General features: G+C 42.8%; 2 protein-coding genes across 4 annotated transcripts in view; one reads left to right on the forward strand and one right to left on the reverse strand.

The window, feature by feature from the left end:
- elmo3 (engulfment and cell motility 3) overlaps positions 1–17682 on the forward strand; it is an 18494-nt gene extending 812 nt beyond the window's left edge. Inside the window, exons 2-21 of one of the 2 annotated variants that reach the window (XM_031874360.1) lie at positions 3138–3246; positions 5191–5231; positions 5372–5444; positions 6520–6570; positions 6871–7040; positions 7517–7616; positions 7754–7905; positions 8631–8709; positions 9494–9544; positions 9679–9801; positions 9981–10103; positions 10236–10340; positions 10589–10697; positions 10831–10967; positions 14353–14516; positions 14898–15010; positions 15091–15195; positions 15350–15429; positions 15510–15590; positions 15685–17682. In XM_031874360.1, coding sequence (XP_031730220.1) covers positions 3169–3246; positions 5191–5231; positions 5372–5444; positions 6520–6570; positions 6871–7040; positions 7517–7616; positions 7754–7905; positions 8631–8709; positions 9494–9544; positions 9679–9801; positions 9981–10103; positions 10236–10340; positions 10589–10697; positions 10831–10967; positions 14353–14516; positions 14898–15010; positions 15091–15195; positions 15350–15429; positions 15510–15590; positions 15685–15897 — 2148 coding nt within the window. In that variant the 5' untranslated portion in view covers positions 3138–3168 and the 3' untranslated portion in view covers positions 15898–17682. The other variant, XM_031874361.1, reaches the window with a different exon arrangement.
- Positions 16130–27023, reverse strand: fbxl9 (F-box and leucine rich repeat protein). Of its 2 annotated transcripts, XM_031874363.1 has the most exons (11): positions 26706–27023; positions 25771–25872; positions 25525–25659; positions 22855–23034; positions 21358–21663; positions 20946–21162; positions 19951–20108; positions 19651–19866; positions 19349–19561; positions 19026–19243; positions 16131–18934 (listed from the first exon to the last, which is right to left on the reverse strand). In XM_031874363.1, the coding sequence occupies exons 1-11, from the start codon at positions 26754–26756 to the stop codon at positions 18766–18768; spliced, it is 1965 nt and encodes a 654-aa protein (XP_031730223.1). In that variant the 5' UTR covers positions 26757–27023; the 3' UTR covers positions 16131–18765. The 2 variants fall into 2 exon arrangements, with proteins under 2 accessions (XP_031730222.1, XP_031730223.1); XM_031874362.1 differs by having other exon boundaries at positions 16130–18934; positions 19651–20108.
- Between the last annotated feature and the right edge of the window lie 438 nt (positions 27024–27461).

Raw genomic sequence — 27461 nt, forward strand, 5'->3', positions numbered from 1 at the left:
CTCTCTCTCTCTCTCTCTCTCTCTCTCTCTCTCTCTCTCTCTCTCTCACACACACACACACACACTCCCATGGGTGGGGGGTGTCTGTCAGTCCAGGGGTTCTGAGACATGCTCGTGAGTCAGCAGGCTAACAAAGGGTCTGGGTGTGCTGGTGGCTTTCAGCTTATTACTGAATCACAGTTCCTATAGAAGACTATGGGCACTGACAGCTGCTGAACATGGGAGAGATTTTAATCTTAACACCCCTGTAAAGTTTAGGTTTATTTCCCCTGTGATAACTTTCCATTACTGTGATGAAATATTAACACAATAACAATGGGTTATGACTGCATCATCAGTCTGTTTATGATAGTTTACTGTGTGCGTCCTGATAGTATTGTATTTATTTCCCCTTAAGAATATATTAACTTAACTGTGACATGTTAAGTAAAACTGATAAAACTTAATAAGACTGTAACTGACAGTTGTTATATTTATTTATTCTGCCAACTATTTTTTGATTAATCAATCGACATTTTGGTCTATAAGCTGTCAAAAAATACTGAAAAATGCCCGTTAGTGATTAGTCCTTAGTGATGCCTTCATAATACGTTGCTTTGTCCAAACCCAGAACTAAAACCAAATATATTGCATTTGATGTCATAGAAAACTGAGAAAGCTAGCAAATATTCACATTAAAGAAAATTGATTCCGATTTTCTTTTATCAATAAAATTGAAGTAATTGCCAGTACATTTCTTAAGATGAGTAGCATTGAGAGTAGTGCACTAACACCTTAACTTCCCTTCTGTTTAACACAGAAGACACAGAAGGCCTCTATGTACTTACTTCAGGGAACATCACAAACGTGCACCGACAGGCACAGACGCACCTGAGCGAAAGTCTCCCCCTTCTCTTCTGCTTCGTTTAAAAAGGGAAGCTGTCGACGAGACTCATGAGCAGAGGTGACTGTTGCTCGGCAGTTAGAGCAGTCGTCAGTTACTCATAAGGGCGGTGGTTCGATCCCTGGCCCCTGCCGAAGTGTCCCTGAACAAGATGCTGAACCCCAAATTGTGTGAGTGTGGGTGTGAATGTTTCATGAGTATTCTCTAAGACTAGAAAAGCACAACATGAATGCAGTCCACTTAACATTTTATATTTACATTCTGGCTGGGAATGTTCAGTATCACAGGAGGCCTGGAGCATGTACGGACAGGTCATGATGATGTAGACGAATCCAAGCTGCTAGAAGGTCTGAACTGACTGTTTTCGCTCTCTCCTCTGACTGGTCTTGACCTTTTTAAATTCCCTTTCTGGACAAAAGTCTACGGACGCTTTCTTTTCAACAAGTGTAAGTGGCTACATGAGGGACATTTGTCCATCAGCCCTTTCCCCTGATGTAGTTCTGTGCGATGGCACTAGAGAGTGTGTGTTCTGTGGATACACCTGCAGTTTCAGGAAACCCGATACATATTCTAACAACAGCAGAATAGCAATATAATATGTATTAATATTAACAGTAATGTGATATCTGATTATGGCAATATCATAAAGTAGTTGCTGCCTTTTTTTCTGTTCGAGGCAATATTCTTAAATTATTAGACTTGAGAGAAATTCATCGTCTCTACCTGCTTGGCAACATCGATAATTGTTTGACAACATTTAAATGTAATCTTAAAGCACCAATAGTCACACACACAAGATATTATTGCAAAATTGCCTCATTAAGTTAAATACTTAACAATACAGTAACATTAAACTGTTGGTTTCCTGAACTACACATTAGATGTTTATTTAAATCCAATAGGATTTAAATAAACATCAAATGTATAGTTCAGGAAACCAACGCCTAGAGCCACGCCAGCATCTCTGTGAGGCGGTACTTACTGATGTTCATGTCATTGCCATTGTACATGTCACTGTGATGAATAGCTCCAACAAAACAAAGGCACCTCTTCTGTCACTCTTTGTAGTGCAGCCACTAATGCAGCACTAATTAGGGTTTCAGCTAATAAACACATGGGCTTAGTTTCCCATTCATCATTTAGTTGAGCTTAAATCCCACAGGCAGCGTTTGCTGTTGCAAAGACATGACATGCCGTTACCCTTGAATTTGCTGACTCATCAGCTGCCCGAGAATAATTCTACGTTCACACCTAAACCTCTTCAAGATTAAGGCTGCACATTCTTGTTGTTGTTGTTGTTGTTTGTTGGAGGTAAGTCGACCTTCAGCACCTGTGTAATGTTTTCAGCACCCCAGTCCATATCTAAGTGATCCAACAACAAACCGGACCAGGACTGCAGCCTCAGTTGACCCTGCTATGATAGCCTTATTTATCAGGAAGGATGCTGCCTCTGTGGCGAGTGACGTGGGGTTGTTTTGACAGAAGTATTGCTTTGAAACCTGCGAGAGCTTTGAGACTGGAGCGACGGTATGTGAACTGTCCCAGAGATCGGGAAGAGGGTGTGGGTCATTAATCACATCGAAACACAAGCAGGCACAAGCTCGACCTATTTGCTTTCATCGAGAGCTCATGAATGTACGGAAGAATTTAGATCCAATTGTATTGTTTCGATGTCTGAGAGACGAGGAAGGACGAGGAAGGGGGGAGGGTTGGAAGCACAACTGCTTCTTCTGTGTCCTCTGGGAATGCTGTCTGAAGGCTGGGGAGGATGTGAGAGTGAGTGAGAGAGAGAGAGAGAGAGAGAGAGGTGAACAATCCATAGTGCGTGTTCAGACAGTATTCAGCTGTACTCATTGCACAGTGAAAGAGGAACACAGTTCCGTACGACCTCATAGTGAAAATGATAGTTGCATCGACCATTTGTGAGACGACTGACGGCACTCTTTGGTCCACTTCACAGAGAGACTGCTCTCGGGCTGGTTAGCTGTTACCTGATCACTTTTTAAAATCACTGAATTCATAATCCGTTTGACACAACAGCAATAGCCCACGAGAAGAGTCATTGAAATCCATGAATTGTAGTCATTTTTGTATCTTTATGAAATGATCAATGTTCACGTTCTTGTGAACAATGAGGTCACTGTGAAATATATTGTATTTTTTTTTACAGGTTGCCGGTAGTAGTGAGTATATTATGTATAAAACGTGATGAGGCACTTCATTTTGACGCTTTCATCTCTTTTATTATCAACAGCTAGAGAGTGGTGGAGGTAAGAGGTGCCAACATGCCTCAACAGAAGGACATAGTGAAGATAGCCATCCAGATGCCTGGGGCCTACCCCCAGCTCATACAACTGGACCAGGTAACACACACACACACACACACACACGCACACACACACACACACACACATGAACCTTGACTCATGCATGTGTAGCAAATACACTAATGTGACCTCAAATTAGTTTTTTTTATGTTGAAGCTATTATAACCAAACTGCACATATGCACTAGCACTAAAACAATGAATGAATCATTGTTTTAGAAGAAACAGAGGCGTCGACCAAATTCAGACAATGCTTGGCAGAATTGGTTTTTCGGACCTTTTTATCTGAACAAATCTTTTTCTTCTTTCTGAGATGGTTCTGTGATTTGATCAATAGTATCACAATGTGTATGAAGAAGATCATTGGAACAGTGGAAACAGAAAGACAAAGAAGATGATCTCGGTGCGACTTTTGGGTGGCTGTGGTCAGAGGGTTATTATCTCCACTTCCTCACCAGCGTGGTTTGTGCTGCAGCATGGCATATTAAAAATGGCCTCAGTCGTCTGGTGAATATAATAATCGTCTGTGATGTCATTGACTGGTAGTTTTAACATTTTCTTTTCAGTCACTGTCCTTTCTGCTTTTTACATCTCAAACTGTGGTTCAATATTAGATAAACAAGTTGTTATAATATAAATAGCACTGAACTGTGCAGAGTATTACAAGACTTCCTTTTGTTATTTCACATTTGAAATGTGAAATCATTTTTTTATTCAAATCCATTTTTATTTTATAACGTCACTTTTTCATGACAGTGGTGATGTCACCAGGTTCCTTAATTTTCTGCCAATCACAGGCCACCTTCCTCTCAAACAAGCCAGCTCAACAACTGCGACCCGATTTAGCCTGTTAGCTTCTCATGAGTACAGCAGCATGAGTAGCGTCGTTAGGCTCCGACTTAATTAACGATTTGATTTTTGATCATTTCTTCAATTATTTTGAAGCTATCGGTAACGCGGGAGGTTATCGAATGTTTGATTCATCACACACCCCCGTTTATATTTATATTGTTGCCTCTGATTATATGATATTGAACACTTTGGGGCTTCATGCACATCCGCTGGTTTTGTTTTCTCGGCTGTTACTAGATGACATTGTCGGAGTTTTCCATGTTGTTTCTCAGAAGCTATGGGGAAGTTGCACTTCTTTGTACGTGACTGTAAGCATGAGTAGTAGTTTGAACTGTATCCCAGACAGCAGGGGTGTGTCTCTCACAATCGCACGCTCTACATCACTTGAGGAGGTTTGAACCGAGTGAGAATGGATTTAACAGGTACTCACTGGAACAGCTGGAAAATGCAACACAACTGAAACTGGAAAGAACACAGATCCCAGGTTGACACACTTTTTCAAGCCCCGATACCTTCAACGATATTTCTGTTATTTTTTGTTGTAATAATCCTAACAGCAGCACAACAATTACACATTCAAAAGTGTTGATTTGGTTCACAACCAAATATTATGGGCCCAGAAGAATCCCCCAACGTTTTCTCATTGGCCCAGCCGTCTTCACGAAACACATTTTGATTGGTTGACCTTCTTGGCTGCCACTAATAACAGAGGAGCCGCTGGGTCTACCGCAGAACCCTGAGACATTTTGATTGGTTGACCGCGGGACTGACCACTAATGGCAGGATAGCTGAGAGCCAGACATGGAAGTAGTCTGGCTTTTATTTACTTTCACAGAGGGATCTGGGCACCGAGGGTAACATAGTTCGGAAAGTGTTGGGGAGCTCTTAGGTTTCCTCTTCTCAGCAGTCGAGGTTTGCAGCCAGCGAGAATAGTTGTGGTCCCGTGATCCCATCACGTCAGTGCTGAAGCGTGTATTCAGCTCCCTGACAGAAAAAATACTGTGATAGTCTATAACCTGTGGTTACCACCCACATGTATGCAGCAGGTGTGAGTCTTTTTTTATGTTGCGTGAATGTGTTTGCGTTGGTATGTATCTGACTACATGCTGTTTTTGTTGTCTTTGTACAGAAAAAACCTCTGTCTGCTGTAATAAAGGAAGTGTGTGATGGGTAAGTTAATGCTGCCTCACCACTGTCTTTGTGGTAATGTTTGATATCATTATCATTGAACTGTATATATTACTGCGATAGTTACGTAATATCAACGTGTGTGTGTGTGTGTGTGTGTGTGTGTGTGTGTGTGTGTATAGCTGGAATCTCCCAGGTCCTGACAACCATGCTCTGCAGTACGCGGATGGAGTGCAGACGTACATCACTGAATCGGTGAGTCACATCAACTGTACGTACGAATCAATACAAATATTCATCTACACCGGGGAGTCGGCCTGGTGAAGGTTTGAGCGCAGCGTGAAGACGTTGAGCAGCAGATCTGAGGCTTCAGATGTTTCTACGTTGAAGACGAGAAATGTTGTAAATCTCTGTTCGAGTTGTCGGAGCACTGCAATGAATCTGGGAATCACATTCTTGTGAGCACTTCTGTCCGCTTCTGTGAGCATTTCTCTCCAGTCCAGAAGTACATAAAATGACTTGACCCAGAACTAGTCCCACGTCACACAACGTCATCATGGGAGAGGGGCAGAGGAAAGCAGCTGGACGTACACCGGGCATCTTGGTGCCAAGTGACCTTTTTGAAAAGGTTGCCACTGAAGGCCCTCCCCCTCTTTGGGCTGAAGGCCGGCCTGCAGAAGACATCACAATGCCGTCAGATAGATGCAGAGAAAAAGATGTTTTCTTTATTGTGTATTCAAAATGTGCCTTTCATGTTGCAGCCTGTCTCTAAACCCTTCCAGCCACGGACGGGGGTGAAAATTGCTTCAGCTAGACGCACTAAACGCATTACGTCTCGTCTCTTGTCTGTCCTTTACCTATGTAGCGATCTGTATTGTCCGTGTTAGATAAACTCTTATAATAAGGGTAAAGTAGGATAAATGCATTGTTATTAAAAGGAATGCTGGATCAGCGGGCCAATCGCATCAGTTCCTCTGCTAACACAGCTGGTTATCTTTCTGCAGCTCACACACACACACACACACAACAGTTTTAAGCTAAACAGTACTAAGTGTCAGTACTAATTACTGGTGCTATTTCTGCATACTATATTTATCCAAGTGTGGCTCTCTGTATGGGCTACTGTGTGTATAGGTCTTTGTTCTGTTTATATGTCTGTGTGTGGCTAGTTTTATTTGTATCCATGCGTGTCTGACTTTCACTACCTTGCAGTGTTTGTGTCACTGCACATGCCAGAGTTTATTTTTCAACAGCTTTTAAATACTCTTTCCTGTGCATGCATGTGTGTGTGTGTGTGTGTGTGTGTGTGTGTGTGTGTGTGTGTGTGTAGAATCGTCTGGACATTAAGAACGGCTGCATTCTGCGTCTGACCAAGGCACCGGTGAGTCTGCGTCAACCAGGCTCTCAGCCACTCTTTCACCTCCCTCCTCTCACATTCCTCCTCACGCCCCTCTGTCTCTCACTGTCACTGGCTCTTCACTGTCATCTACACACACTGCACGCAGAAAATGTACAGAATCAGCTGCACGAACAGTTAATAGAATAAGTCAATATTCTGTTACTATGACAAGTAGCTGAGTTTCAAAGAAGTGCAACATTATGATATGAGTAACTAGACAAGGACACAATTGTTGAGTATGGTGTGCATGAACATGTGTTTTGTTGATGCTGGTGAACGCAGGGCCGCTGTGCAGAAGACCTGTACAAGGGCATCCAGAGCTCGGACTCGGGCGTGCGCTGCGATTCGCTGAAGGAACTGGCGAGCGTTTCCACAGACGTGACCTTCGCTCAGGAGTTCATCAGTCGAGACGGACATCTCTTATTGGTCAAAATAGTAGAGGATGCTAACGAGTTAGTAATCTGTGTGTGTGTGTGTGTGTGTGTGTGTGTGTGTGTGTGTGTGTGTGTGCTTTCATTTCTCCAATGGCAGGGGGTAGAATGTTGTTCCTCAGATAGATATCAGTGGTTCTTGCACATGTTGCAGCATATCTTGTTGAGCTCAACATGTATAGACTGTATTCTGCAGAAAGAAGTGTTTCCTCCTAATTTGTTCCAGACTCTCTCTTCCAATTTCGGTTAAAGCCTATTGGTTTTACATTTTTGAGCAGTTTCCATGATCATATCAAACACTTGACAAACTCCACTGTAGCATTTAGAGGCAGCACAGTGAGCTGCATCCTGAGGTGCTCTGTCACATGATGGAAATGTTTTTGATTGCATTGTGATAAATACAAAGATTCCACGCAAGCAGTCCATCTGAAAGCGTTTTGCGAGTGTAAGTGTCTGAGTGCATAATATTTCTTTGTGTGTCTGTCTGCGTCATTCAGGGGCAATGTGATAATGACCCACACGCTGACTGGCTTCATGGAACTGATGGATCATGGGATAGTTTCATGGGAGAACCTGTCATCTGTCTTCATCAAGAAGGTGCTGTATCTTGTGCTCTCTGTCTGTTGTTTTGTCGCTGATTTGTTTTTCCTTGATTGTAGCTGCACTCTTTCTTACTCTTCCTACCTTCTGTCTTCCTTCTCTCCTTCCCTTCCTTTTTTTTCCGGTTCTGTCAGATTGCTAGCTTTGTCAACGCCAAGCTGACCGACGCATCAATACAGCAGGTGTCCTTGGCCATCCTAGAGAGCATGGTGCAGAGCAGCCACGGCCTCTTCCTGCAGGTCAAACAGGAAGTCACGATGGAGCGGCTCATCGCTCACCTCCAGGTGTAAGTAAGATACGGTCTGACTCTTAGAAGCCGATCATAATTTAAATGAAACCTTGAATAAATGCAGCCAAACCTGCTGGATATATACGAATATTTCCTCTTTACAAATGTGTTACGTGTTCCAGCTTTTATTTTGATTAAAGCTATAACGTTGGTTCTTAGACATAAAATCTGGAGGCAACAGGTAAAAGATTTCAGTAATGTAAGCGATCAGGTTTCCATTTGTAGTCTTGACTATTTGTTGTACAAGTAGAATTGACCAATCACTTTGGAGCGGGCTTTTGGTCGCATGCAGGTACACTGTTTGGAGAACAAGAGGCGGAACGCATTGGCCGAAAAACCAAACCACTTTCAGTGGCAGATAGTGGGAGAAACTAAAGACAGATGGAAAAAAAATGTTCAGTATCTACTGTTCAGCAAAGAGAAAGAGTTACAAATCTGTGATGCAGTGAAGCGGCAGCCTGCTCTCTGGAACAGGAAGTTTTTAAATATGGAAAAAAAACAAATTGTGCAGACAATACCATTGTCTCTGCCATTTCTCACACCAGAATTTCACAGTTAGTACAGTTGATACTGAATGTATTGATGTGAGAATTGAAACTTTTGAAACATCCTTTGATCTCAACCTGTTTTCCTTACTAAGCGCACCTTTTCGTGCCGCAGTGGAGCGTCTAAATCATACGTTTGTCTCACTTTCGCTTTTCTTCTCCTCTGACCACTTTCAGGACGAACCAGCAGATACAGACCAAAGCTATGGCTCTACTTATGGCACTACTACAAACAGCCGGGGACTCAGACAGACAGGTCCTGCTGCAGTCTGCTGCTTACTTTCTAACGCACTTTCATCCACTTCCTCTTCTCATAGCCAGTAAAGCTTCCAAGCATGCAGACAAGTAGGCATTTAGTCAGTTTCAGCTTCCAGACAGTGGCGCCTGCAGCTGTTAATCGGTATGCACTGAGCATATTTTAACTCAGCTGATGGTTTTGTTACGTTCAGTCATCATTACTCTTTACTATGTCGCATTCGTGTAGTGATGGGAAGCTTCTGTATCCAAGGCTGAAAGTGTCATGCATGTTCAGGCCATTATTGTACATGCGAGTCAGAATCCTGCTGACGTCACTTCTTACGGACAGCTGGAAAGGACCCATCCATCTCATTCTGTCTGGTCATCTGAGCTCTTCGACACAAAGTTGAGGCTTTCTCTCCCACTGTTCAGTTCCTGGTCCTCTCTCATTGTACGGAAACAGTTCCCTCATTCAGCCCTCCGTCTCCCTTTCTGCTCAGACTCTCTTTGTTACCGACACACAGACTCACACTTCCTCACTTTTAACAGTGAGTCAACAAATCCACCCTTCTTATCAGCTTCTCAAGTAAGCCCTGAGCAAAACGAGGCCGGGCTAGAGATGGGTGTACCAGCAAGTGATGCTTTTGTCACTGAGGTCAAAGTCCACACACTAACCCTTGTCCCCACCCACTAATCCGCAACTGACACTATGTCGCCACCCCTTGTTAGAAACACGTCACTGCACCCCAGTAACGCGTTGTTGTCGTCATGCTCACTTTGCTCCCTTGTCTTCTGTTTTCCAGGATATTTTTGCATTCATGAATAAGAGGAATCTCCGGCAGTACATTTATAAAGTAAATTATCTCTTTATTTACATTTCACATAGTTTTCTGTATAACATGATGAAAGATGACCTCATTGTTGTGCAGAGGAATGTCAGCAAAGCAACATCTCTGGCCTGTTGAAGAAATGTGTGTACTTGTTGCAGAACATCATCCATAGTTCTGGTTCAGTCCAGGACGAGATGGCCCACTACCTCTATGTCCTACAGTCTGTTACCTTAAATCACCTGGAGGCCCGCATGAGGACTCCTATGGACTGTTACAGCCAGGTGAGCTCCAACATCAGGAGTTTAATAAATTATAGACAAAATGCGTAACATTCTTAGTTTTAATGGTCAGAAACACCAGATGAAGAGCGCGTGCATGACAGTGACTACACAGAGATGTGCACTCAGCGTCCATCTCTGGAAAGTACACATCCATGGTTTATCTGCCTCTCCCCCTGCAGGAGCAGAGAGATATCCTTCACGGCTTGCGGCAGACAGCATTTGAGACCGAGACCGAGAACAGTCTGAGCAACGAGAGACGACGCTCGCTCTGCGCCAAAGAGTTCAAGAAGTTAGGCTTCTCTGTGAGTGACTGCTGTCAGAAGTTATTCTGTTCTGTATCTATTCACTTTCATTGTTATCAAAGCTCCTGGTTAAAGTACTTTTCATCTTCATATCACTGTGATTAATGTTGATTCTTTTTTTAATCATTTTAGAACAATAGTAACCCTGGTCAGGACTTGGTGCGAACGCCTCCTGGTCTTCTTGCTTTGGACACCATGTTTTCTTTTGCTGCACGCTACCCTGATGCCTACAGCAGGGTGAGCATTATTTATCTGCTTGTAATTTAACCGTTTAATAAGCTCCCCATTTATAATGATATGGCACAAGAAAGCATTTCTCATTTTAACTACCTGATCTCATGTTTCAGTTGTCTTAATACATAATGAAAAGAACAAATGTTATGTAACTGTTGTTTCTGTGCGAGTTCTACGACAGAGGCTTCACACTGTGACCAGCTAAAACTGAATTTGTTACGTTAACAATAAAATGTTCAATTGTCTCCCAGTTTATCCTGGAGAACAGCAGCAGGGAAGACAAACACGAGTGTCCGTTTGCCAGGAGCAGCATCCAGCTCACACTCATCCTGTGTGAAATCCTTCGCATCGGCGAGCCCCGTAAGTTGCCCTCCAGTCTACAGTGTTAGTGCCATGACTGTAACCCTCTCGTCAAACCGGCTCTACAGCTGACAATCTTGTATTGTTTTTGCTTTTGTTCTCCGTCTTATCTGTCCCTTTTCTTTGTGAACAGCCTCAGAGACGGGATGTGCCTACCACCCCATCTTCTTCAGTCAGGATCGGCTGATGGAGGAGCTTTTCTGTGTCTGCATTCAGCTGATCAACAAGACCTGGAAGGAGATGAGAGCCACACAGGAGGACTTTGACAAGGTACAATAGCATGGCATGTTTGTCTTCGTAGGGCGAGCAAGAGAAATGGTGCCATGCAGTGAGATTTTGACCAGGCAGTTCTAGCTTCAAACTTAACCGGCTTTCTTTTCACTTCAAAACAATGGTTCAACCTTTCGGGAAATGCATTTAGAGTTTGATGAAAAGAGCAATACTGTTCTCATTATTTGTATGGTAAATATGAAGCTTGAGCCAGCAGCTGGTTAGCTTAGCTTAGCATTACTAAGTCTCTGACCTTTTACACAGAGCCAGGCTAGCTGTCTCCTTGTGTCCAGTCTTTGCGCTAAGCTAAGCTAACTGGCTGCTGGCTCAATCTTCATATTTTAACAAAGAACCATGAGAGTGGTAGTGATCTTCTCGCGTAACTCTCAGTAAAACAACATCAATCACACTATTTATTTGTGTAAGTTTGTACCTTTGTGGCTTTGTATAGGGGCATTCTTATGCTAACCATCCCCAAATCCTGCCCATACAGAGTTGACCCTGCATTTAGGAGCACACAGTGACCTTACAACCACAATGCAGTACTTGTACGATGGCGATGGATTGAGCCAAGCCTTCAGCATCGGGGTCTTGTCTGGGAGAAATATTGAGAATCCAGCCGCCCTGAAAAGGAGAGTGGTGGAGCTTTTGTCCTGAACCGCATTTCAACATCACACACAACAGAAGGCATCAACAGTGCTCTCCTGATAGCCATAAAACCCTGTGACCCTTTGACCTGTCGGGAGCGGGCCAGTGTGCTGAGCGCCAACCCAGCCGACCGGCCTTTTGTTTTTGACCACGGCCCCCTACCCAGGGTGCTTTGGGGCAAGGACAAAGGGGCATTAGGTGGACAAAGAGAAGCGTGGTGGGCGGCAGAAACAAAGGGAGCAGGAAACGAGAAAAACAAAGCGCTCGGGGCATGAGCAGTAATTACTCAACAACAGAGGGAACGTAAAACTTCTGGAAACAATGTGAGGGGGGGAGAATGAGAGGGTTGGACTGGAGGGAGCAGAGTGGAGGAGGAGTGGTGGTATATGTAATATCACAAATTTAGGTTTCGTTACCTAGTGAGTTAATTGGAAGTATTGGTGTTGGTGTGAGTGAGACTGTGCCACAAACAAACGCACAATCCTTCAGTTCAATCACAAGAATGTATTACACCCCCTGTGATAACGGTCATCCTCCACACAGACACACACACAAACATTTGGCATGCATGCATATGCTGCAGGGTTTCAGGGAACGGAGACGGCGGCCATCGTCGCTCCTATTGGCCAGTTGAGCTAAATGGCCGAGTGGCTGGGCGGGGGGATGTGGGTAGGAGGTGCGTTTGTGCATGTGTGTGACAGTATCAGGGTGTTTACAAAACACCCACACTGGGAGGCCTGCACCTCTCCTGTCATGTAGATGATCTCTGTCTCTCTCCCTCACCGTCACCGCTCGTCATCCCCGTCACATTTCTCTGATCGTTGACGACGGGTGCAATTCGAAGTTGGGATTGAAATACAGTCCGCACTGAAGGAAGAAAGATGGAGGTAAGGTGGTTTTTAAGTATTGTTTCCTGGTTGGAATGAGCCAAGCAAGATGATTTAACTGGGAAGTCAATATCAAATGTTCCCAGTGCAATTTCTCATCCATACTCCGAGGCTGAACAGGTGAGACTTAACAGCAGAACTGATTCACAGCATGAGAGTTCAGATGACACAACAGTGTGAAGCAGCTGTCTCAGGTTTGTGTCATGTGAAAGTTGTTGGACAGTGAGGTTATTTTGGCTCAGGGGGGCTTGAGCGGAGAGTTACAGGGTGAAACTCTAGCCGCTTGTTTTGTGTCCCTGCGTGTTCACACAATATAAAATGACAGTCTGGATTCCACCATCTGCTGCCAGACGGACAGACTCGCTCATTCTCTGTGGTTGTGAACAGCTCGGTCACATTAAAGCTTGTGTCAGATGTTTAATAAGCGCCACCAGATATCTCTTGCCATTTCTGCTGTGGCTTTTGATTAAATGTTTGTGCATTGCTTGTAACCGAATGCTTTGTTGTAGCAAACGGTTATTTGTGTAATGGGACATGCCGTGTGGAGAGAAGTCTGGACAGTGCTGCAGTGAATGGGTCAATTTACACTTTAGTCACTAATTGATCACAATCCGTCGAATTGGGTGTGAACAGGAATGATGTAGGTCAGCAGAGTGTGTGTGTGTGTGTGTGTGTGTGTCAGATAAAGCGAGATCGGGACAGATAGTGCTGGAGTCAGCTTATTCTCTGGGGCGCTATAGATTTCTATATAGACGCTCCACTATTTACAACTGATATATACTGAAGGTAGATAGAGATTTTCCACATATCCACTGTTTGACCGACTGCCCTAAGCTCTTGTTTCAGGGTACCTGGCGTCAACCCCTGTCCCTCTGTGTGAGCTTCAGTTTATTAACAAGTCATGCAGAATAAACACACACACACACACACACACACACACACACACACAATCACATGGGTATAGCAAATGCTGAGCCAGTGCTACAGCATTTTAATCTGGGGGAATTTATAAACTTGTTTCTTAAGTTAAAACCAAATATAACAGGAAACTTCCTGAAGTGGGTTTTAAAGGTAATAGTTAGGGGCTTTTATATTGTCACCCAAAATGTCTTATATAAAATACTCAAAAGTGTAGTAGGCCTTCCCTGTGTTGATGTGATTTGGTTGGTAGGAGGGAAATTCTTAATTTCTTGGTCACTACTTTGTCCTTGCTGTACATGTTTGTTTTGTGTAACATGGCTTCACACAAAGCAGAAGTTCACCGGAACTTCTGCAAACTTCAGCATGGAAGTTAATTCTTGGCCATGCAAACAGTGTCTTCATCAATGAATGCCTGGTGATGAAGATTGTGACTTGTGGTTGAAAGCTCTGAAAAAGATAGTAAGTGGAACTTTGACGTTGAATATTTTGTCACAAATTCTGCAAACTAGTCTGTGTCGAGAGCAAACCACAAAAAAAGGCAAGACAATCAAATTGAAATTAAAAAAACAGAGGAATACAAATGATGGCCTCATCGTCTGAATTTATACATTGCTCCTTTCTGCTGCTGACTTCTGATGATGTGGACAAGTTATGTCTATCTCACTTAACGTCATACAGAAGCTCTCTTTTTGAAGGCCACTACAACCCAAAGGAATCTCTAAAACAAGGAAGTTGTTTTTGGGGGAGAGCTGCATAGAACACAGTCCATATGATTACAAATCAAGTAAACAAAACTAAAAATGGCTTCCCAAGGCCTGCACTTATCACTCATCCCTCCCAGCTGTCAAAGGAGGCAGTACGCAGTCATCCAGCCGACACGTGACTGCACAGTGTCTAACCTCTCTCCGTCTCCATGTCTCCATCCCCAGGTGATGCAGGTGGTGAGGGAGCAGATCACCAGGACGCTGTCCAGTAAGCCAACCTCCCTGGAGCTCTTCAAGAACAAAGTCAATGCCCTCAACTACAGCGAGATCCTCAAGCTGCGGCAGACAGAGCGGCTGCACCAAGAAGAGACACTTGCTCCACCTGTACTGTGAGTAGCAGGATGTCTAAAGATCTGATACCAGCCTCTGATGAAACCATTTACATGTGCAGCTTCTTTTTTTTTTTTTTTTTTTTTTTTTTTTTTTTTTTTTTTTTTTTTTTTTTATGCGTTGTTTCAGCTGCATGGCAGAAAATGTCAGGTTAGGTCTGCCATTGTGTATTTTGATGTCAATGGTCTTCTGATACAGGCTTTGTGTCTTATGCGGATTTCTTGCAGCTATTTTGGCTCCGTGGTCCGAGAGAAAAATGACAATCAATGGGTTCAAATTCTTGTCATTTGAGAGGATGCTAATAGCATGTGACGAAGCATTTTGTTGTGTGTGTGTGTGTGTGTGTGTGTGTGTGTGTGTGTGTGTGTGTGTCTTTCCAGTGAGCTCAAAGAGCGCCTGAAGCCAGAGCTGCTTGAGTTGATCCGCCAGCAGAGACTCAACAGGCTGTGTCAAGGAACAATGTTCAGGAAGATTAGCAGCCGACGCAGACAGGGTGAGAAAGCGCGCACACACACAGACCCTTAAAAAAAACAGTCAACTTGTTCTTGTAACATCGCTGTCTGTTTTTCTCAGATAAATTGTGGTACTGCCGTTTGTCCCCCAATCACAAAATGCTTCACTACGGTGATGTGGAGGAAGACACTGACAGTCCCACCATTGAAACGCTGCAGAAGAAGAGTGAGTTGAAGCTTTCCTCCTGTGGCTTTGCATATGTAAAGATTTACAACTTTTCTGTATTTAGATGATAAGTTATCAGGAGCCCCGATTTATATATTTGAGTTTGCCTTCTCTGTTCATCACTCTTTTTCTCTCTATTTTCCTGCTCGTTCAGTCCCAGTAGCAGATATCAAAGGCTTGCTGACGGGAAAAGACTGTCCTCACATGAAGGACAACAAGGGCAAACAGAACAAGGTCAGCAGCACTCCTCGTCTCATATGCTCCTGCTCATTACGCTCGCATCTCACTGTTTGTTTGTGCGTCCCTCGCTGCAGGAGGTGCTGGACCTGGCATTTAGCATCACATACGACGTAGAAGAGGACAGCCTGAACTTCGTCGCCCCCTCCAGAACAGATGTGAGTCTCTGAAATGTCCTCTCTTCTGTGTGCATTATAATGTAGATTAATTAATATGAACAGTATACTCACTGGCTCTCCCTCTCTCTGTCAGTTCTGCCTGTGGACAGATGGACTGAGCGTTCTCCTGGGCCGGGAGATGAGTAGTGAATCCATGCGCAGTGAGCTGGAGATCCTGCTCTCTATGGAGATTAAGCTCCGCCTCCTGGACCTCGAGAACGTTCCCATCCCCGACAGTGCACCGGTCGTCCCCAAACCGCCTAGCAACTACAACTTCTGCTACGACTTCAGCCAGACTGAGCAGTAGAGCGTGTGCATTCGCTGTAGTGCACGTGTGTATGTGTAAATATATATATGTGTATGTGTGTGTCTGAAATAAGTGGTGCGTGAGTGTTGAGATCTGACCTGTGCATCCATGAACTTATTCCTATAACACAGATTTATTTTGATTTGTAATCATCATTTTATAATTCTGAATCTATCTTAACTGAACTATGTGTGATACATTGAATATACCCATGTGTGCGAGGTTGGTTTTTACTGGTCGAGGCAATAGATGCTTTAATCTTTGTCTCAAATGCAAGTTGTGCTCATTTGTTAAATTCTTGTATTTTCTTTTTTTTTTCTTTTTTTCAATGGGCACTAGCTAGAACAGTGTTTTCTAAAGATATGGTACATGTCATTTATTTCCAGCACAAGACAAATACAGTATCATGTTTCATGTTGGACAGTATTTAGCTTAAATATACTTAATATAGGTACTGACCCTGGTACGGATCCCAGAGGCGCAACATGATTACTATTGAGCAGAGATGCTCTGTACGACTTTTTATTCTATTATAGTGATGCAGATCTACACTAGGTACCAAGCCGACCTTTTGTTTTTGGCTTTAGTTTTTAACAATAATCAACAGTTTTATAATAAGAACAAATTGTGACATGTGTTCTGAACTAGCAATCATCCCTGTATATCTATATGACACAGTATGCGATCAGTGATCCTGAAACTGATTGATTTTATTCAATGTACGATTTGATGATGCTGATGCTAATATGATGGAGGCAGCCTGCTCAGTCAGTTTGCTACACTCTGACTCACAAAGCACTCAATGGTGACACTCAAAGCAGCTATAACTGACACAGGTCGACAAGACATCACGTGGTGTGCTTTTGTCACAGGGTTACTTCATTTAAGCAAAGTCTCGCGTGTCCTCTGCAGTGCATTCCTGATACGCAACTATCTGATAATGTCCACTTTGAATCACACACTTTGACAATAAACAGTTTGATTTATACTGCCAAAAAAAAACAAACAAGCATGTGTGTGTTTTGCTCATGGCACAGCAGCCGAGGTTTTATAACAATCTGTGCCTTTCATCCTCAACGTTTCTCAAGTCAGCAGGTAAAGAGGATGTGGTGGGCAAACATTTGTCAAATTTCAGCCTCATTAAGGAAATCGGGTCATTTTGAGACATTTTCAGTGACAAGGTAGGAGCTGTAATCACTTTTTGGCAAGTGGAATCAGAATTGTATAGGTTGTATTAATGTCCCATTAGTATTTGGTAAAAGGACTAGGTGGGCTATAATCTGTAAAACACAACTAATCAATGAAACAGCTATTTCATTGACAAAGAGATGTAATTAACATGATTGTGCATAACAGTGTTGAGATTATACATGAATTATTACAGAAGGAGACCAGGCGGACCAAAAATAGGAAATATTGCTTAGAACTCAAAGGATTTTAAAACCAATATGAAGTGTCTCAGTATGGAGTCAGTCTTGCCAAAGATATAAATATAGGTATGGAAGTTGGAATGGCATATGTGTCATATTTATTATTTATTTTAATATAGTATAGTTCTATAAGTTGCAGGAAATTAAATAGAGGATGTATGGAGTATGTAAATGAGAACTAAAGAATTACAAAAATCTGTTCAAAATCTTTAAAAATAGTGACCATATCTATTTTAGTGGCGCTTGGAGTGTCTAGTTTAAACATTGTAAGAGATTCAATTTGAAATATTGTTCTCCATCGGGTTTAATGGTGTTATACTTTTGTATACTTTGTTACATAAACTTTAAAAATCAATTTTCTCCTCGCTTTACACATTTTGCTTTACTGCACCACCTTTATTGTTTTTGTAAAAGTTCCTTAATAAATGTGACCAGCATACCATCATATATATCATCAGATAACACAGGGCAAATATTTGTGCAAATTTGAACTAAATCCAAGCAACAGGTTAACAACTACATGAGATTCAACTATTTCTCTTCATACCCATCTTTACTTCTACTTTAGCAACACAGAGCTGTCATTGTTAAAACAAATAATCAAAAGTACTGTCAGGATGTGCTTACCTTCCTTTACTGCACAGAATATACATTTGCATAATTATGTTAAGCAAGAAAACGTGAGAAAATCAGCAGCTTATTTTTCAATTTTAGTCACAGTCAGAAATGATTAAATACATAATTGCATTATTATATACGATTTTAAAAAGTACTTTTGATGGGACAGCGTCTTTGCTATGGAAGTATTTTACTGTTTACCTTTCAGCGTAGATAAAAGCACCCTGTTACTTCAAGACAACTAAAACAATGCGCAAAGTCTGTTTGGGCGACATCTGCCTCACAAAAACAAATGTACAAGACAATTCACGTTCTCTCTATAATGAGATACTGTGGTGCTATTTCCTTCTTTTCTTTTGGTTTCAACAGATAATTGTGCACATACTTTAGATTAAATCTGTGCCCTCCGTGATGATGCACCACATAAAACTGAACATCAACATTACATTCAAACGTTTTCCCACTTGGTCCAAACAGTTGATGATCTTTGAATATTAGTATTAGTAAGGGTGCATGTTTTTTCAGTCAGTTACATTGTTGTCTGCCCTGCCTTTTTGTTTGAGTCCAAGCATAAACAAACATGACATGTTTACCATACAGGCAGAAGTGCTTCCACATTAGTTTCATACAAGTGGCATCTGTCTCGCACTGAAGACACTTCTTAAATCCCTTACAGGATGACGTATAGGTGATAGGTTGCTCCCGCTGTTTCAACATTTCTTCAGTTTTTGTGCAAATTGCTGAACTGTGAAAGAGCCCAACTCACAGAGTTAGAAGGTTTAGCTATTGAAGAGGACCAGCAGTGATCCAGCAGTGGACATCAGAGTGTAAGGGTCGGATCAGCCCCACCTATACATTTGTAGTGGACATTTTCCAAGAAGGGCAGCTGAGATTGAAGGAGGTCCACAGTTGTTACGGATATGTTTTTGCACCTTGAGATGTCGAGTGTTTGCAGGCGGTTACAGTGCTGCACCAGGAGGAGCAAAGATCTGCGGGGGGTTCAAAAGGTCACAAATTCAGGAATGTATCTTCAAATCTGGGGCAGCAGATACAGTGGCCGTGGAGCTGTGTGCTACTCACCTGTCAGTGATGTTATTACAACAGGAGAGGTAGAGATGCTGCAGCCGGTGTAGGTACGGCGCAGCTTGGGCCACTCCACGGTCACTGATACCCGGGCAGTGGCTGAGTGCCAGGCTGGTGAGGCTGCGGCAGTGCCAAGCTACCGACGCCAAGCTGGCGTCGGAGATCTCCGGCAGCATGGAGAGAGACAGACGGCGAAGGTCTGGGTAATGCACCACCTGAAGAGGTGAGATACAGTATTAAATCCACAGTATTTATTTGTATTCTTTAATATTCTGCATTCCTGCGGCAAAATGAACTTTTGCCTCTCCTCAGCCTCCTACCTGTGTGATACTGCTGTCAGTGAGTTTGGGGCAGGCAGAGAGGTCCAGCTCCTGCAGCCCGTTGAGAGCTAAAAGTGAAGCTCCAGCCTGCTGTTGGAACTGCTGCAGGTCATTCTGTGTCACCAGCTTGGGTCGCTCCTCAAACGGCAAACGTGGAGGCTTGAAGAAGCCCATGTTGCCAAAGGTCCGGGTGAACCTGGGACCCTTGTCTCCCTGTTGAATGAGACTTTTATTACTTTACAACAAAAAGGCACAGGTACTGTAAACTTCTCTGACTGCCTTCGCGTGTCTATGGTTCTCACCGTCTCCTGGTCAGGCTCACATTTGGTTGTTTCCACGATCCCGAGCAGACCCCAGTCTGTGACTTCTTTACACCAGCCGAGCCGCAGAACTACCAGCTTCTGCAGGTATGTGGCTATCGCGCGCACAGACAAGTCCGTCACGTTGACACATGACGTCAAGTCGAGCTCACGGAGAGTGACCCCTAGAAGCTGGGTGAGAGAGAAAACTGCAAGATCCTGAAGAGAGGAGGGAGAAGATAAGTTCTTTTCCATGTATTTTTCACACAGACACACATGTAAACACACATAATACTGACTGACCCTAACGTAGGTGCAGCCCTTGAGGCTGAGTGTCTCCAGCTGTGCTCTGGCAGCACATGATCCCGTCAAGCCTTTCACTATCTCTGTTCCACTGACATGCAGACACTCAGACAGATCCAGACTCCTCAGGGACGACGTAGACAAAAGGTCAGCGAGGCCTGTGGATGACATGTGGGTGTGTGAGGCACGGGTTGCATCCCCTGGCCAGAGAAAAGCCCACCCCTGCTTTAAGAAAGCTTTAATGATATACATTTCATGACATAGATTAGTCCCAACCCGTCAACTCTATGTCAGCGTTTGCCTTGCGAGGTTCAGGGCTGATACAGTACAGTGATGTCATTTAATTTGTTTTTCTTAGCAGGTAAGGCCAGATTGTGTAACATTTATGATGAAGATTTCATTATGCCCACTGACGGATTTACAGAATTACAGTGATCATCTGACGTTTCGTCTAGCACCACCATCGGTCAAATATTGCCCTCGACTATCACCTATATCAATAGAATTTTCATTTTGTGGATATTATTGGTCTCCAGAGGATATATCCTATATAGATCCAACATAAGGCAAACATTTTCACTTGAACACAAAAATATCAAAATCTCATCAAGCTTTTCTGAACACATTCATGCTCCCCAGAGGATAAACCCTTTTCAATGTGGACGCTATGTGTTTTTCTTCAGTGGCACCATCAGGACAACGTGTTAACTTTGTGCAACAATATTTCAGAATTCAACATGTTAATTGCTGTAAAATGTACTCACCACTTTCATGCTCCCAACGGGATACAGCATTTAGTTTTAAATTTAGTTTTGATAAAGCTCTTAAGAGTAGCTACTGATTCAGCTCTAATGTTGTAAGTTGTAATGAACACAGGCTTCTAACGGCCACTAAGCATAGCGTTAAGACTTTTAGTTTTGCTATATTTACAAATGAACCTTCAATGATACGATACGTATGATACACACAAAAACAAAAAATGATACTATCTGTACCTTTTTCAGTGATCCTCCAATCGCGGGACAAGGAGAGGTGCGCCATTGACTTCAGGCCCCGAGCTATGGCCTCTACAGACCTGCTGGTCAGCTCAGTGCAGGCACTGATGTCCAGTCTCTGGAGGCTCGGCTGGTGCTTCACCAGGATCTCCATTGAGTAGTCGGTCAGCTCCTTACAGCCGTGCAGACACAGTTCCTCTAAGACCAAATCCTGAACCTGAAACACAGTAAACATCAAAAAATGACCTACAATATGTGTTTTCTATGAGGACAAGCAAGTAAAACTCATGTCTTCAAAGAAGTTAAAGGACACACTAAAATCATGATCAAAATAAAGTATTGTCTCTGAATAAACCAGCACATAGGTACCGAGATATGCAGAACCTGTTGCAGGGAGTAAAGGCAACCTGACCTGTGCTACAGTGCGTAGTGACTCGGGGGTAATAGAGGTTCTGCTGAGGTCCAGAGCTACGAGGGTGGATTTCTGCTCTGTTAACAACTTCCGCAAGTTCCTCAGTGACAGCAATGCTGAGGAATCCTTAACGTCTCCCACCGGGCACCCTCGGTACGGGTCGAACTCGAAGGCGATGTGGCAGCCGGCCAGCGAGAGGCGGCGGAGGCGCGGGGTACAGCCGGTGAGCCGATTGAAGGTGAGGTCGGAGAGGTACCGCAGGTCGGACAGATCCAGCTCCTCCAGACCACACAGAGCTGACCCGACCTGGAACAAGAAGATGGAGTTTGACCGGAATTTCGAGCATTACTACAGGTGGAAAAACAATAAAGTTGTGCAAACACAATGACCATAAAAATTTACTGTGCACAATTATTATGAAAGGTTAGGCTACATTTAACCGCTGCAATACCAGTCGCCCTCGTGATTACATTTATTAATCATTAAATGGTTGTAATGCTACTACAAAGAACCAAAACTGATTTACTGCACTCTGCCAATTCAAAGAAATTAACTGTACCTATTACCTTACTCGCTAAGTGTCTCGCCATCTATCAACTGTTAATATTATTTACAATTTAATAGACTTGATGTGATAATGTGATTTAAAAGTAGCTCAACCACAACAAATTGCATGAATTCCACTAGAGTCTAAAGCTAACTTGTTAGTTACTGTTTCTCTGCTCAGGTTGAGCGGGAGTTTAGCTGTTTTTTTCTTCATCATGATATAATTTAGCTTCTACCTCGTCAATGCAACACAGAATAAATCTAGAACAAAACAATTCTTCGAGGAAATGCAGCAGACAGGAGTGTAAATAACACAACCGATGTTGACACTTTACTTACAAAAAGTCCTCAAAAGTCCTCAAAATAATTAACAGTTCTTGAGGCCAGGCCGCTACATAAAAAGTTAAGGAATCAGTGTTACATCACAAGCTCATATGAATCTACATTTTGACCACTTTCTTTACCAAATGCCCCCAAACCGATAGCTATCATTACTTCCTTTTTAAAAACTACAGTACAATATTAGTAACAGTTTTTCATTAGCCTGATCGATTACTAGGAAAGCATCATTACTTTATCATAATCTTACCATTGCTTAAAAGCTTTGGGTCCCCTCAAGGCAAGTAAGGCAACATCTCACCAAAATCAATTTAACCAAATGTGTAATTACTGTGTTTTTACTTTGAGGCCAGAGTACATACAATCTTTGCTCTTTGCATTGGCAGTGTCTCAGTAGCCAAAATGGCTTTCGGCAAGTGTTATTTATTATTACTTCATCTCCAGTGTTCAAACAAGGTATACCAAAAGATATTCATAAAAGACTATGCTCGAGGAATGGACTTTTTAGGATGATCAAGACATGTTTGCAAGATAATCAGCTCAGGTGTTTTTGAAACAATGGTCTACCTCAGCCCGCCGTCTCACTGTTACATAATATATGATGTATAGTACCTGGTGTCTGTGCTCCTCCCTGGAGAGGAAAGCCCCAGACATGAAGAGGCTGTCCAGGCCCCTGAGGTCCAGCCTGCGGAGGGAGGTGAGGCGAGGCAGGAGGGCAAGCAGAGAGGCTTCTGTTATACTGCTACCAGGCAGGGCCAAGCTCTCCAGCTTAGAGCCCAAACTCAGACCCACCTAAAACAAAGAAGATAAAAAGAGATAGCGCATGCGTGCGTGCGTGCACACACACACACACACACACACACACACATTGATAGAGTGATAAGGGTCAATGAGTGTGAATTCTGCAGTAACAGCTGCAGCTGCTCTGAGCTTTGGACCACAACGTGTCTAATTATGACTGTACCATATGCTGGTCAGTTTGACGGGAAATCCAAATGATAAGAGTGCTGCCATGCAAATACTCATCACAATGTACAATTCTTGTTTGTGGTTGACTACAATGTTAGCCTTTCGGGGGGAAGAGACCTGAAGGCAATGTGTTTCTAAGTTGAATAAAATCCACTCAACTTGGGTTTGCCCAGATTTCTTCAAAAGGCTTTCACAAGCCCTCGAGGTGGGGGAAATCTCGGGACCCACAACGAAGCGTGTGATCATTTGAAGTGAAATCACAACGCTAATGTAAAATCAGAGCTCACATGACAGCAGCGATGTCATGTCTACAACAAATGCTACTGTTTCAGGAGAGAGGGAAGACTGATGCAAACACAAAACACAAAAATGCTCCCCAATTAGATACCACTTCTGCTTCCAATTTGTCTTGTTTGGCTTCGCAAAGCGGGATGTATTTTGGGTTCATAAGGGGGGCTTCAGAAAAATGATTAATATACAGTGGGTACGGAAAGTATTCAGACCCCTTTAAATTTTTCACTCTTTGTTTCATTGCAGCCATTTGCTAAAATCAAAAAAGTTCATTTTATTTCTCATTAATGTACACTCAGCACCCCATCTTGACAGAAAAAAACAAATGTAGAAATTTTTGCAAATTTATTAAAAAAGAAAAACTGAAATATCACATGGTCATAAGTATTCAGACCCTTTGCTCAGTATTGAGTAGAAGCACCCTTTTGAGCTAGTACAGCCATGAGTCTTCTTGGGAATGATGCAACAAGTTTTTCACACCTGGATTTGGGGATCCTCTGCCATTCTTCCTTGCAGATCCTCTCCAGTTCTGTCAGGTTGGATGGTGAACGTTGGTGGACAGCCATTTTCAGGTCTCTCCAGAGATGCTCAATTGGGTTTAGGTCAGGGCTCTGGCTGGGCCAGTCAAGAATGGTCACAGAGTTGTTCCGAAGCCACTCCTTTGTTATTTTAGCCGTGTGCTTAGGGTCATTGTCTTGTTGGAAGGTGAACCTTCGGCCCAGTCTGAGGTCTAGAGCACTTTGGAAGAGGTTTTCTTCCAGGATATCTCTGTACTTGGCCGCATTCATCTTTCCTTCAATTGCAACCAGTCGTCCTGTCCCTGCAGCTGAAAAACACCCCCATAGCATGATGCTGCCACCACCATGTTTCACTGTTGGGATTGTTTTGGGCAGGTGATGAGCAGTGCCTGGTTTTCTCCACACATACCGCTTAGAATTAACACCAAAAAGTTCAATCTTGGTCTCATCAGACCAGAGAATCTTATTTCTCATAGTCTGGGAGTCCTTCATGTGTTTTTTGGCAAACTCTATGCAGGCTTTCATATGTCTTGCACTGAGGAGAGGCTTCCGTCGGGCCACTCTGCCATAAAGCCCCGACTGGTGGAGGGCTGCAGTGATAGTTGACTTTGTGGAACTTTCTCCCATCTCCCTACTGCATCTCTGGAGCTCAGCCACAGTGATCTTTGGGTTCTTCTTTACCTCTCTCACCAAGGCTCTTCTTCCACGATTGCTCAGTTTGGCTGGACGGCCAGGTCTAGGAAGAGTTCTGGTCGTCCCAAACTTCTTCCATTTAAGGATTATGGAGGCCACTGTGCTCTTAGGAACCTTGAGTGCTGCAGAAATTATTTTGTAACCTTGGCCAGATCTGTGCCTTGCCACAATTCTGTCTCTGAGCTCCTTGGGCAGTTCCTTCGACCTCATGATTCTCATTTGCTCTGACATGCACTGTGAGCTGTAAGGTCTTATATAGACAGGTGTGTGCCTTTCCTAATCAAGTCCAATCAGTTTAATTAAACACAGCTGGACTCCAATGAAGGAGTAGAACCATCTCAAGGAGGATCAGAAGAAATGGACAGCATGTGAGTTAAATATGAGTGTCACAGCAAAGGGTCTGAATACTTATGACCATGTGATATTTCAGTTTCTCTTTTTTAATAAATTTGCAAAAAATTCTACATTTCTGTTTTTTTCTGTCAAGATGGGGTGCTGAGTGTACATTAATGAGAAATAAAATGAACTTTTTTGATTTTAGCAAATGGCTGCAATGAAAAATTTAAAGGGGTCTGAATACTTTCCGTACCCACTGTATATTCAGTTTAACATATTCTTAACTTGAAGCTTTGACAATTAGAACATTTTACAATAATATCTAGCTATAATCATGTCGTCAATACTAATCTACTTAGCTTTTATCTTCAGCTATGAAAAGACCGGAGAACATCAATATGTATGAGACAGTAACTACCCGAAATCCTGCTAACCCAAGTAGTGAAATGTTTTTGATCGTAGTAGCATACTGCACCTCCAGAAGCAGTGATCTGGACATACTGAACCCGTCAAGCTGGCTGATTATAAGACTGCAGCGTGACTTTCCGCCCAGACCCCTGATCAGCTCCAGGGACGAGGATGAAGCCGGGAAGCAGAAGGTGACGTTCTTCTGCACAAAGAGGAACAGAGAGAGAGGTAGCATGGGGTTCACTTTGCACACTCAAGCAGATCCTTCCTTTATGAAGTATAGATTATGAAGATGTATATCCTGCATTATTACCTGAAAGTGCAGGTCCTGACTGGCATAGTACCAGCTGCGGGAGACCAGCGAGGCTTCCTTCCTGTCTGAAGTGTGAAGAAAGCTGAGGATGTAAACTATGATCTGCAGCAAGGGATAGAAATACAGCATTAGATCACATTAAAGAGTGAAGACCCTGGAAGAGAGAAATCCACCCCAGGGTCACCTGACAGAATACTGTATGACTGAAGGACATGTTGTCCTTTGACAGTATGAACAGTTTGTCATTACAAGTCCTCCTCCACCAGCAGAGGACCGTCACTGACACCTCCTGAGACCCGGGAACTCATTGTTGTCCTCAACAGAGGACATGACACTGAGACCTTTACTTCAAACACCTTGCATGCAGGTTATTTGAGTGTACTGTGAAAAGCGCATCCTGGGCTTTCTAGGGATGTAACACACACACACACACACACACACACACACACACACACACACACACAACACGGGGTACAACAGAGCACATCTTATGTCTTTTCAAAAGGACGGGAATTGCAGCAAACATGTTTTATGGCATGAAAGGGAGTTAAGTGGTCAAATTTATAAAAACATATGGTTTCTGTTTATCATAAGAACGTAGTTTCTTTTATTTATGAGATTCTCTAGAAGTTTGTGTTAGAGACCTGCTTCTTCTTCTTTCATCAGAACATGAGGAGGAAGAGAGCAGGCAGGTTTAAAATGTGGTTTCATATTTGTTTCCAATATTCATCAAATGCGAAATAAATTGTATTATTTTATTATCAACAAATCTTGTAATGTACTTTTTGCGGGAAAGATGACTTTTACAAGACACATTATAAAACAAAGTACAGTTATTATTGATAACATATATACATATGTGTTTCTTAAACCCCAATTACCGAAATTATGTTGAAATCTAAAGATTACGACCTATTACAATCCCAGTCACTCACCTCCAGAGGAAGAGGTGTTTCTATGAAGTCCTCCTCATTGTAGTCTTCCATCTCAGCTTCTCCTTCGTGAGTAAACAGAACTCCAGACCATCACAAGTGTCTCAGATAGCCATTCACTAGCTAGCTGCACAAGTTACAAAGCTGTAGTTAACTAGCGTTAGCGTTTAAGCTAATAGCTTCTGTGTATGATTCGTATCATTCTTCCAGTCAACTATTCAATACAATTACCAATATCAGATCAATGGAAGCCAGTGAAGAGCTGGGCGCCTGCTGTCATCTCACTAAGCTACTTTGCTTTACTGTACCACAGGCACAGGCTGTACATTTCCGTCTGACTTCAGCTGGATCAGCTGACCACAGAGAAAACACTGACGTCAGAGGGGCAGAGCATTGTGGGATATGTGGTCTCCGCTCATGCCCCCTTGCGTCTCGGCTGTAGCAGCTTTCTAACGCCTCCAAAAAGTCTCCACTCTGACGTCACTAAATTTAAAATGTAATTCCACTTATGATACCATTTGCCTTCAAACAGAAATGACCAATACCTTGATAGCTGTTACATATATATATATATATATATATATATATATATATATATATATATATTATGTGTATAAGCCAGTCATAGCATGGTATAGTCTATTCATCTGAAAGACATTGTTCTCAATTCTTAAATAACCAATTTGCAATAATCCTTATCAAAAATGTTGCTGGATCAATACTTGATTTTTCCAAACTCACAAATATTCACTGAAAAAA

Source organism: Anarrhichthys ocellatus, unplaced genomic scaffold, assembly GCF_004355925.1.
Source record: "Anarrhichthys ocellatus isolate YVR2014 unplaced genomic scaffold, GSC_Weel_1.0 scaffold80, whole genome shotgun sequence".
Taxonomy (NCBI): Eukaryota; Metazoa; Chordata; class Actinopteri; order Perciformes; family Anarhichadidae; genus Anarrhichthys; species Anarrhichthys ocellatus.